Source organism: Lithobates pipiens, unplaced genomic scaffold, assembly GCF_037356315.1.
Source record: "Lithobates pipiens isolate NorthernLeopardFrog02 unplaced genomic scaffold, aLitPip1_a1.2 Scaffold_18, whole genome shotgun sequence".
NCBI classification, from domain to species: Eukaryota; Metazoa; Chordata; class Amphibia; order Anura; family Ranidae; genus Lithobates; species Lithobates pipiens.
This window is the reverse complement of record NW_027507758.1, coordinates 46,654,885-46,667,952: the sequence shown is the minus strand read 5'-3', so window position 1 is coordinate 46,667,952 and position 13,068 is coordinate 46,654,885. Positions and strand designations below refer to the sequence as shown.

Sequence of the window (13,068 nt, the reverse complement as noted above, 5' to 3'; positions counted from 1 at the left end):
GGAAGAGAGGGGGAAGAGAGGAGGAGGGGGGAAGAGAGGAGGAGGGGGGGGGAAGAGAGAAGGGGAGGGGGGGAAGAGAGAAGGAGGGGGGGGGAAGAGAGAAGGAGGGGGGGGGGGGAAGAGAGAAGGAGGGGGGGGGGGGGAAGAGAGAAGGAGGGGGGGGGGGAAGAGAGAAGGAGGGGGGGGGGGAAGAGAGAAGGAGGGGGGGGGGGAAGAGAGAAGGAGGGGGGGAAGAGAGAAGGAGGGGGGGAAGAGAGAAGGAGGGGGGGGGGAGAGAGAAGGAGGGGGGGGGAGAGAGAAGGAGGGGGGGGGAGAGAGAAGGAGGGGGGGGAGAGAGAAGGAGGGGGAAGAGAGAAGGAGGGGGAAGAGAGAAGGAGGGGGAAGAGAGGAGGGGGGGGAAGAGAGGAGGGGGGAGCGGGCCTCTTCGCTGCTCAGCCTGGCCATTGATTGGCTAGCGTGGATGGATTGAAATCAGTGCAGCCATTGGCTCGTGCCACTGTCAATCACATCCAATGACGTGGTGCACCGGGGGGGGGCCGAGTGATACAGTGAGCAGCTATAGCCACCGGCCGGATCACGGAAGGGTGCCTGCAAGAACTAATCACCATGTAAAAGCTCGCATGAAGGTGGGTAGTTCTTGCGGGGAGGAGCTGAGACAGCCGCCGAGGGACCCCAGAAGTCCAGGTTCGGGGCCACTCTGTGCAAAACGAGCTGCACAGTGGAGGCAAGTATAACGTTTATGTAAAAAAAAAAAAAAACACCTTTAAAACAACAGCAAGACATACCTCGGCCTAGAAATGAACAAATCAGAAAGTTTCAAGCCAGCCAAAGAGGCACTAAAAGACAAGGCATGCAGAGCCTTCTATGCCATCAGAAGACAACTGTACCACCTAGTAAAAACCACCAGTAAAAGTCTGGCTTAGAATCTTTGATAGCGTTATCCAATCCTTCTTTATGGCAGTAAAGTTTGGGGTCCCGTCACCTTCCCAAACCAATCCAAATGGGACCCCAGCCGCCAGAAATATTTCACTTGGAATTCTCCAACCAGCTCCTCCGAGTCCATTGGAGCACCTCCAACAGTGCTCGTTGGTCCAAGCTGGGCAGATTTCCCTTACTTGTCGCAGTACAGAAAATGGCGCAATCATACTGGGACCACCTACAAAATAGCCACCCCAACTGATACCACCATAAGGTCCTACTGACCAACAAGGACCACTCAAAGCCATGTGGGCTGCAACAACTTCCAAAAAAAAAATATGTTGGATAATGGAGAAATGAAAATCACAAACTCCAAGAAACGGTTTACCGGTCACTGCAGTGAGACTACAAGCTGGCCCGATACCTGGAGGTGCTACAAGAACCCAACAGACAGACCAACCCTGAGCCTGTACAGACTGAGTGCCCACAGCCTGGAAATTAAATTAGGATGGCAGGGATAGACCTACAAGCTAAGGGAGAGTAGACTGTGCCAGCAATGTGACCGGGGTCACAAGACACAGAGCAAACAGCGGAGTTTAAGCAGGTCTTCCCCCAAATTAAAGATCAGGCCAAGGTTTAGAAGGATCGAAAAACCTCAGATAAAAATGATGAGGAACAGATACCAACAGCCACATATCCATAGACATGCCTGCTCTCCCCTCACCCAACACCCTCAGAGATTCCTTATCTCAACTTTTGGACGGTTCAAAGATCATCAAAGGCAGTTAGGTGACAAAAAGATAAAATGGCCACCTGAGGGAGGAGAGGAACACACTTAAAGTTGAACAAGTCTGTCCTATTAGAGATTCCATCTAGGATGAAAGAGCTACAACAAGAAAATGCTCAATTCAGGGAAGAGATAAGGACGCTAAAATCACAATTGGTGCTCCACAATCAGGAAACAGAATTAAAAAGGGTCGGTTTGTACAAAGTGCCCATCAACAAACAGACTGGAGGGAATCATCAACTTCCAAAAACGAACATTACAAAGCCCAGCAATAGCCAAGACAACTCCAATAATCCAGAAACCCCAAACAAATCATTACCAAACCACGAGAACAGGCAACAAACTCCTGAAATGGTTATAATAGACTCAAATAGGAAATACCTTAACGCTAAACGGCTCTTCCCAGGAACAAGAGTCTCCAAAATTCACTGTTCCTCAATTGAAGAGGCAACAGGAGTCATCAACGATCCATATTTCATTAACCCCAAACATATCATCATACACACAGGCACAAACAATATCCAGCGACAACAGGAAGTTATTGTGGACAGATTATTGCAACTAATGCCGCGTACACACGATCAAACAATCCGATGGAAAAGTCCGGTGGACTCGAGTCCACCAGACAATCCGCCCGTGTGTGGGCTTCGGCGGACTTTTTTTATTAGCCAAAAGTCCTGCGGACTAAGGCCGCGTACACACGCGCGGACTGTTCGCCCAACCTTGTTCGTCAAACAGTTTGACAAACAGTCCGCTCAAAATTAGCATGAGCGGACTTGACCACACACGATGAACGAACAGTCCGCTGAAACCGTGCGTGATGACGTGAACGGCACGTACGACGGGACTAGAAAAACGACGTCCTATACACTGCAATGCAACCTTCGGCGTGTAAATTCTTTGAGCATGCGCGAGACTTAGTTTGACGAACAAGCCTACACACGAGCGGACTATCCGCTCAAACCAAGTTTCAGCGGACAGTTTTACAGGATTTCCGAAAAACTTTGTTCGTCAGACTGTCCGCTGAAACTGTCCGCTGAAGCCCACACACGAGCGGACTGTCCGCTGAAACACTGTTCAGCGGACAAAGTTGAGCGAACAGTCCGCCCGTGTGTACGCGGCCTTAGAAAGTAGTTTTGCACCAAAATTTGTCCGCCAGACTATGGCCGTGTGTGCTAGTCCGCCGTACTTTTGAAATGAATGGACTTTTCCCGCACGGAGAAAAGTCCGTTCATTTTGAGCGCGGCTCTAGGTAGCCGGGACTAGCGAAGGAAGCGTCGCTGGCCCCGTCACCTGCTATGGACTTAAAGGGGAAGCCCTACGCCGAAAGGGTCCCCCCCCAGGTCCATATAAGACCCTTATCCGAGCACGCTACCCGGCCGGTCGGGAGGACAAGGGCCTCTTCACGACAACCCTGGCCGTTGGTTGTCAGGGTCTGCGGGCGGGGGGGGGCTTATCGGAATCCGGGAGCCCCCTTTAATAAGGGGGCCCTCAGATACCGGCCCCCCCACCCTATGTGAATGAGTATGGGGTACAATGTACCCCTACCCATTCACCTGTGGAAAAAAAAATGACGAAAAAGAAAGCCGGGCTCCTCCGCTAGTAAAAGAGCTAGCAGAAGATAGCGGAGGAGTCTGGCGAGAAGACCCCCGAAGACGGAAGAAGACCCCCGGAGCTGTGCAATAAACTATTTTTAATCCTTGTGTGTTGTGTTTTATTACAGTTTTTTTCACAGGTGAATGGGTAGGGGTACATTGTACCCCATACTCATTCACATAGGGTGGGGGGGGGCGGTAAGCCCCCCGCCCGCAGACCCCGACAACCAACCGACAAGGTGCTTTGCGGTGGGGGGCCACACGGCCCCCCTTCCCCAAAGCACCCCCTATGTTGAGGGCATACAGCCTGGTACGGCACAGAAGGGGGGGGCGCTCGCCCGTCCCCACCCCCTTTCCTGACCGGCCGGGTAGTGTGCTCAGATAAGGGTTGGATATGGACATGGGGGGGGGGGGGGGGCACCCTACACCGCTTTTTTTTTAGGGCTTCCCCTTTAAGTCCATACCAGGTGACGGGCCAGCGACGCTTCCTTTGCTAGTTCCGGCTACCTGGAGCCGAGCGCAAAATGAACTGACTTTTCTCCGTGCGGGAAAAGTCCGTTCATTTCAAAAGTACGGCGGACTAACACACACACGGCCATATTGTCCGGCGGACAAATTTTGGTGCAAAACTACTTTCTAAGTCCGCCGGACTTTTGGGTAAAAAAAAAAGCCCGCCAGAGGCAACACACGGGCGGATTGTCCGGCTGATTCGAGTCCACCGGATTGTTTGATCGTGTGTACGTGGCATTAGTTTCAATAATCTGTCCACAATAACTTCCTGTTGTCGCTGTATGTTGTTTGTGCCTGTGTGTATGATGATATGTTTGGGGTTAATGAAATATGGATCGTTGATGACTCCTGTTGCCTCTTCAATTGAGGAACAGTGAATTTTGGAGACTCTTGTTCCTGGGAAAAGCTGTTTAGTGTTAAGGTATTTCCTATTTGAGCCTATTATAACCATTTCAGGAGTTTGTTGCCTGTTCTCGTGGTTTGATAATGATTTGCGCCAAAGGCAGCGACATTGACTTCCTTCGCTAGTCCCGGCTACCTGGAGCTGTGCTCAAAATGAACGAACATTCCTCCGTGTGTGTGGGCAAGTCCGTTCATTTCAAAAGTACGGCGGATAGTCTGGCGGACTATGTCTGCCGGACCTAGTCCGCCGGAAAAGTGCCGTGTGTGGGCAGGTCCGCTCGTTCGGAAAGTCCGGCGGACTTTACATCGGTTTGTCCGCCAGACTAAGTCCGCCGGATAGTCTGATCGTGTGTACGCGGCATAACAGAGACTGCACAATAAAATCGATCCCGACCCCTTATCACGTGATCAGCTGTCAGCCAATGACAGCTGATCATGTGACAGAACGGAGCCGGTAATCGGCTATTATTCCTCCTCGCGCTGACAGCGCGAGGAGAGAAAAAAAAAAGCCGATCACCGGCGGCCGTAATCGGGACATCAGTCCCGATCACGGCCAGCAATACAGCTGACCACCTGCCCCCTGCCAGTGCCCACCTGCCCACCGCAGTGCCATCCTGAATGAAAGTAAGTGCCCCCCATCAGTGCCACCCAGCAGTGCCCATAGTGCCCACAGCGCCACCCACAGTGCCACCCACAATGCCACCCACAATGCCACCCAACAGTGCCAACCAACAGTGCCACCCACAGTGCCACCCACAGTGCCCACAATCTGCCGCAAAGGTGCTGCACCCCAGTGCCGCCCATCAGTGCCCAGCAGTGCCGCCCATCAGTGCCCAGCAGTGCCGCCCATCAGTGCCCAGCAGTGCCGCCCATCAGTGCCACCTATCAGTGCCCATCAGTCCCATCTATCAGTGGTACCCATCAGTGCCCATCTGTGCCACCCATCCGTGCCACTTATCCGTGCCACCCATCCATGCCATCTTATCTGTGCCCATCTTTGCCCATCAGTGCCGCCTTATCTGTGCCGATCGGTGCCGCCTTATCTGTGCCTATTAGTGCCGCCTTAACTATGCCTATCAGTGCCCACCAGTGCAGCCTATCAGTGCCCACCAATGCAGCCCATCAGTGCCCACCAATGCAGCCCATCAGTGCCCACCAATGCAGCCCATCAGTGCCCACCAATGCAGCCCATCAGTGCCCACCAATGCAGCCCATCAGTGCCCACCAATGCAGCCCATCAGTGCCCACCAATGCAGCCCATCAGTGCCCACCAATGCAGCCCATCAGTGCCCACCAATGCAGCCCATCAGTGCCCACCAATGCAGCCCATCAGTGCCCACCAATGCAGCCCATCAGTGCCCACCAATGCAGCCCATCAGTGCCCACCAATGCAGCCCATCAGTGCCCACCAATGCAGCCCATCAGTGCCCACCAATGCAGCCCATCAGTGCCGCCTAATCAGCGCACTTCAATGAAGGAGAAAAATGACCCGTTTGCAAAATTGTATAACAAACTATTAAAACATGATTTTTTTTTTTTTTTGCATCTTTTTTTGTTTGTTTAGCAAAAAATAAAACTCCGAGCTGTAACTAAATACCACCAAAAGAAAGCTCTATTTGTGGGAAAAAAAAATGATAAAAATTTCATTTGGGTACAGTGTTGTATGCCCGCGCAATTGTCATTCAAAGTGCATCAGCGCTGAAAGCTGAAAATTGGTCTGGGACTGAGGGGGGTTTAAGTGCCCAGTAAGCAAGTGGTTAAATAAATCGGCCTAAGGCCGCGTACACACGGGCGGACTGTTCGCCCAACTTTGTCCGCTGAACAGTGTTTGGGCGGACAGTCCACTCGTGTGTGGGCTTTCAGCGGACAGTTTCAGCGGACAGTTTGACGAACAAGGTTTTTCGGAAATTCCGTAAAACTGTCCGCTGAAACCTTGTTTGAGCGAACAGTCCGCCCGTGTGTAGGCTTGTTCGTCAAACTAAGTTGCGCGCATGCTCAGAAAGGATTTTCACGCCGAAAGTTATAATGCAGTGTATAGGACGTCGTATTTTTCGTCCCGTCGTACGTGCCGTTCACGTCATCGCGCACGGTTTCAGCAAACTGTTCGTCCGTCGTGTGTGGGCATGTCCGTCCATGCTAATTTTGAGCGGACTGTTTGCCGAAACTGTTGGACGGACAAAGTTGGGCGAACAGTCCGCGCGTGTGTACGCGGCCTTACATATCGGCCCAAAAAAATTGGCATCATATATCGGCGATCTCTAAATATCGGTCAGAGAAAAACCCATATCGGTCGACCTCTAGTATATACAGTATATACCTCCCCTCTAATAGTATATACAGTATATACCTCCCTTCTAATATGATATACAGTATATACCTCCCTCTAATATGATATACAGTATATATCTCCCCTCTAATAGTATATACAGTATATACCTCCTCTCTAATAGGATATACAGTATATACCTCCCTTCTAATAGGATATACAGTATATATCCCCTCTAATAGTACAGTATGTATCTCCTCTAATAGTCTATACACAATATATCTCCTCTAATAGTATATACAGTATATCACCCCTCTAATAGTATATACAGTATATCACCCCTCTAATAGTATATACAGTATATATTCCCCTCTAATAGTATATATCCCCTCTAATAGCATATACCAGGGCTTGACAAATTTGCTTAGAATCTAGGAGCCAGCTAAAAAAATTAGGAGCCAGTTTTTTTTAAATCAGCTACCCAGTGCCCAGAGCTGCACGTTTGGGACGTCGGGCAATAAGAATTGCTCACACTTGGTGGCAAGTAAAAAAAAAAAAAAAAGTTTTTTCTCTGGCCGATGCCGATATTTAGAAATCGGGGAGGCCGATATATGTTGCGGATTTTTGCGGCCGATTTTTATCTTTTAATTTTTCCTTCATCTAAGAAAATCTAGGGTGGAGAGCTGGGGAGGAGGTTATTGTTTAGGGTGGAAAGGTGGGGTGCAGCCTATCAGTGTCCATCAGTGCCACCTCATTAGTGCCCACCAGTTCAGCCTGTCAGTGTCCATCAGTGCAGCCTTTCAGTGCCACATCAGTATCCATTAGTGCCCACCAGTGCAGCCTGTCAGTGCAACCTCATCAGTACCCACCAGTGGAGTCTATCAATGTCCATTAGTGCCCACCAGTGCAGCCCATCAGTCTTACCTCATTAGTACCCACCAGTGCAGCCCATCAGTCTTACCTCATTAGTACCCACCAGTGCAGCCTGTCAGTGCAACTTCATCAGTACCCATCAGTGGCATCTTATCAGTGTCCATCAGTACCACCTCATTAGTGCCCATCAGTGCAGACCACCAGTGCCACCTAACTAGTGCCCACCAGTGCAGCCTATCAGTGTCCATCAGAGCCACCTCATCAGTACCCACCAGTTCATCACATAAGAGCTAACCAGTGCACCACATCAGTGCCCACCAGTACAGCCTAATAATGACATTCACTGCCACCTCATCAGTGCCCACCAGCGGAGCGCTCCCGTCTCCGTTCCGTCCCCTCGCCTGGCCAAAGACAGCTCCATCTGTCCCCTGACGTGCTGCGCTCCGGACTACAAACCCCAGAATGCAGCGCGGCCGGTAACAGCCAATCGGCGGCCGCCGCTGACTTCCTCCACTGGAGTGAGTGCAAGCCATGCTCATCGCAGCACCGCCCACCAGAGGGCGCTGGTTCGCACAAGAGGAGCGTGTATTTGCTCCAGCAGGCCACAAAGCCGTGGCCTCAATTATTGGGCAGATCGACTGTAGTCACCAGCGGCGAGGGAGGCCACATGGGAGGAATGCCGACTACTGCTGCAGTGTAACCCAGGCGCCAGGACTCAATTTTCAGGCGCCATTGCGACCTGGCGCCTGGGTTTTGTCGAGCCCTGGCATATACAGTATATCTCTCCTCTAATATGATATACAGTACATATATATCCCCTCTAATAGTATATACAGTACAGGCATACCCCACCTTTTAAGTACACAATGGGGTTTGTTTACTAAAGCTGGAAAGTGCAAAATCAGGGTCACTTCTGCATAGAAACCAATGAGCTTCTAACCCCAGCTTGTTCAATTAATGCAGAAGTGACCCTAATTTTGCACTCTCCAGCTTTAGTAAATAACCCCCATTGTGTACTTAAACGTGGGGTATGCCTGTATATATCTCCTCTAATACTATATACAGTATATCTCCCCTCTAATAGTATATATATATATATATATATCTCCTCTAATACTATATATATCTCCTCTAATACTATATACAATATATATCTCCTCTAATGGTATATACAGTATATCTCTTCTGTCTGGAATTCTCAGAGTGGATTAAAGATTTTACTCCCCAACCATATAGTTGGTTATTTATATTCGCCATATTTCATACCTGTAGAGATATTTAAGAATAAATTGCCTTTTTTTTAAGCTTTACACATTAATTATATTAGACCCCGCACACTTTTTTAAGGTTATTAGCCGATCAATCGAAACAATAATCGGCCAACTAATGGATTATGAAATGAATGGTTATTCGCAGCCCCGGTGTGAAGTGACCCTCATTTCCTGCACTGATACACAAAGACAGCATTCAGGTGAGTGTCGGTGATGTGATCGCAGTATTTCATCGCCCGCCATGCCAATCCTCTACAAATAATCGCCAACGTACAGAATACGATGGAGGGGATTGGGCAGCTCAGAGAACCAACAATCCCGCAGTGCGGGCGCTCTCCAAGTCATGGCATCCTGTCTGTAATACTGGCCAATCCACTCGCTCCGCGGAGCAATATCCCGAGCGCCGCCAGCGATCGCTGATCACTACATCTAATTCTGGGGGATCCAAACACCAAGACCTCCCGGCCAATCACAACTCCAAACACACCGGGGGAGGGGGGGGATTTACTAACTCTGGAAAGTGCACTATCTGGTGCAGCCAATCAGCTTCTAGCTTCAGCTTGTTCAATGAAGCTTTCACAATAAAACCTGGACGCTGATTGGCTGCCATGCACAGCTGCACCAGATCTTGCACTCTCCAGTTTTAGTAAATCAGACCCCATCATGTGCGGTACGGAGAGACCAATCACAACTTCTCTTTCCAGCTGACATTGTAGCGAGATGATAACAGACGGAAGATGTATGGAGAGGAGGGGGGGAGGGGGTGTCAGCTGCTGACAATGAAGAAATCTCCCCCCAGTGTGGAGTGCAGCTCCTCCCCCTCCCCTCCGGATCTCCCCGGTGATAGACACCGCCACCCGGCACCCCGGCTCCCCGGACCCCGCACACCTCCATCTACTCCACCCGGCGCCGCTTCAATCTTCCTGCGCTCTCCGGCCCCGCCTCCTTCTCTACGGACCGCTCCGAGGACCAAAACACCCGGCCAGAGAGGCAAAGGGGGCGCGGCCGAAGAGTGGGGCGGGGAAGTTCGAAAGTCTACGCCAATCGAGGCATAGGAGGGCGGGGCCGACCTCGGGAGGGCGGTGTCTTGATGCCTAAATCAGCGTAAGAGTTTAGAAAAAAGAAGGAGGAGTCCGAGTATGGTTTGTCTGGCAGTCTCTCCCCCTCTCTCTCTGTGGGCGGGGCTCAGGGAGCACCCAACCCAATAACCTCACAACATTTTGAGACGGGAATGAGGGACACCAACGTGTAAACGTATGTAGGGATAGGACACGCCCCCTTTCACGCCCCTTAAAGGGGACATAAAAAAAGTTGATTAAACCCACAAGGTTTTTTTTTCACCACTACTATTCCTTTATATTGGCTTTTAAAATGTACAAATGCAGCAATTTAGAAATCAGATGAAAGGTTTAGCACTGGGAATCACTTTTTGAAAGATAAAAAGTGCTTTTTATATACAACTATATAGATCAGACCAAAATGAGGGACAAATGAGGAGGAATGAGGGACAGAGGGACATTGCTCCAAATCAGGGACAGTCCCTTGAAATCAGGGACAGTTGGGAGCTATGCACCTCCACCATGACAGTGTGCGGAGGTTCCTCTCCCCCACAGCCACTGTTGTATAAAACCGGCACAGCTGTGTGGGCCGCTGATAGAAATCGTGGCGCCCCCTTCAGCCCCGCCCCTGCCCCTCCCCAGACCCCGCCCTCAAACAAAGTGCAGGAACAGGCTGGATGAAGTACAGGTATGTGATCCACCCTGCCCGCCCGTGCCACCCTGCTGCAGTAAATGTGCTGAGGGAGGGCAGCAAGCAGCTAAAGCGGAGGTCCACCCACCCCTGCAGAAATTAAAAGCCAGCAGCTACAAATACTGCATCTGCTGACTTTTAATAATCGGACACTTACCTGTCCCGGGGTCCAGCGATGTCGGTATCCCAGCTGATTTTTCCATCAACTGTCGGTTGCTGCCACTGCCATTGCCGGTAAGTAGGGTTGCCATCTTCTCTTCAAGCCAAACCCAAACAATTTAGCGGCAGCATTTTTTTGGGGGGGGGGGGCGGGTATAGGCTATAAAATTGTTAAAGACCTGGGAGATGTTTGGTGGCCTGTAAGACAGTAGTAATGTGGCGCAAACAGTGGACGTGGCTGAATTTTGAGTGCTATGCACAGAATGCAGGGGTCAGATATGTCCTGGGGAGAGGGCTAGTGCTAGCAGGGAGTGGAGAGTTAGATATGTGCTGGGGGAAGTCTTTGGAAGGGGAGAGGGCTAGAGATAGCAAGGGGGGCTCAGATATGTGCTTGGGGGGTACATTGGGAGGGGAGAGGACTTGCGCTAGCGGGGGGGGCAGATATGTGCTAGGGGGATGCTTTGGGAGGAGAGAGAGCTAGCAAGGGGGGTCAGATATGTCCTGGGTGGGCACTTTGGTAGGGGAGAGGGCTAGTGCAAGATGGGGATAAGGGGGTGCCTTGAGAGGGGTAGTGCAAGGGGGGAGCAGATATGTGCTGGGGGTGCTTAGGAGGTCGGATATGTGCGGGGGGTGTTTTGAGAGGGGAGAGGGCTAATGCAAGGGGGGGTAGGGGATAAAATATGTGCTGGGGGAGAGGGCTAGAGCAATGGGGAGGGTACGGGGGTCGGATATGTGCTGGGGGGGTCGGATATGTGCTGGGGGGCGCTTTGTGAGGGGAGAGGATTAGTGCATTGGGGGGTAGGATATGTGCAAGGGGGGTGCTTGGGGGGTTGGGTATGTGCTGGGGGGTGCTTTGAGAGGGCTAGTGCAAGGGGGGATAGGGTGTTAGATATGTGTTGTGGGGTCGGATATGTGCTAGGGGGTGCCTTGGGAAGGGAGAGAGATAGTGCTAGGAGGGGTTGTCAGATTTCAAATCCAACCCACACTTATAGCATGTCTTCCCCCTGCCAAAGCCCCCCCCCCAGCACATATCCGCCTAAGGAGCCGTGTCCCCTGTTGTACCTCATAAGGAGCCATGTCCCCTGTCCTACCTCATAAGGAGCCATGTCCTCTGTCCTACCTCATAAGGAGCCATGTCCCCTGTCCTACCTCATAAGGAGCCATGTCCCCTGTTGTACCTCATAAGGAGCCGTGTCCCCTGTCCTACCTCATAAGGAGCCCCATCCCCTGTTGTACCTCATAAAGAGCCTTGTCCCCCCCCAGCACCATGTAAGGAGCCATGTCCCCTGTCCTACATCAAAAGGAGCCACGTCCCCGATCGTACCTCATAGGGAGCATTGTCCCCTGTCCTACCTCATAAGGAACCATGTCTCCCTGTTCTACCTCATAAGGAGTCATGTCCCCCATCCTACCTCAAAAGAAGCCATTTCCCCCATCCTACCTCATAAGGCGCCATGTCCCCCATCCTACCTCATAAAGAAACATGTCCCCTGTCCTACCTCATAAGGAGCCATGTCCCCTGTTGTACCTCAGTAGGAGCCATGTTCCTTTTGTCCTACTTCATAAAGGACCACATCCCTCTGTTTTACCTTTTAACTAATTCAATACTGAAAACTATCACTCCGTTCCTGCCCAGACCAATTTTCAGATTTCATCACAGTCACACTTTGAATGACAATTACTCAGTCACACAAACTTGACACATGAACCGAAATGAATGCATTTTTTGAGACAACTGTAAATAATTGTAGTAGACACGCATACTTACATAAATACATTTACTGTATGTAAAATTTACCATAAGGCTGCTTTCACACTTGGGCGGCGGGTCCGTTAGCAGCGCTTTACCACTGTTTAAGCGGCGCTTTTTGGCCGCTAGCTTTTAAGCCCCACTAGCGGTCGAAGAAGAGGTGCAGTGCTTCGGAATCGCTTTTCAGTCGCTTCGGAAGCGCTGCCCATTCATTTCAAGTTTCAGTTTTCAGGCGCTTTTTTTAGCGTTAAACACCTGAAAACTGCCTCAGTGTGAAAGGGGTCTAACTGAAATTAATCTTTAACCACTTGAGTTTCAGAAGGCTTTACCCCCTTTATGACCAGGGCATTTTTGCTAATCAGCATTGTGCTACTTTAACTGGCAGTAAAAGTAGTATTTTTTACTTTTTGCTATAATAAATATCCCCAAAAAAATATAAAAAAAAAACAAATTCCTTCCTCAGTTTAGGCCAATATATATTCTTCAACACATTTTTGTTAAAAAAATGTCAATAAGCATATATATTGATCGGTTTTACTAGTAATGGCAGCGATCTGCGATTTTCATCAGGGCTGCGACATTCCGGCGGACAGATCAGACACTTTTAACACATTTTTGGGACCATTGACATTTATACAGCGATCAGTGCTATAAAAATTCAGTGATTACTGTATAAATGATAAATGTCATGGCGGACCTTTGCTGGTTCCTCACACAGGCTGACACTGAGGGATGGCTAGTCACAGGGAAGCTGATCAGGGGTCTTGCCCTCTGGAATGAAGGTGATT

General features: G+C 50.3%; 1 protein-coding gene across 1 annotated transcript in view; it reads right to left on the bottom strand.

Annotated features, from left to right (window-relative positions):
- SRBD1 (S1 RNA binding domain 1) overlaps positions 1-11,937 on the bottom strand; it is a 306,724-nt gene extending 294,787 nt beyond the window's left edge. Inside the window, 1 exon segment of the mRNA XM_077485079.1 lies at positions 11,855-11,937. Coding sequence (XP_077341205.1) covers positions 11,855-11,937 — 83 coding nt within the window.
- Between the last annotated feature and the right edge of the window lie 1,131 nt (positions 11,938-13,068).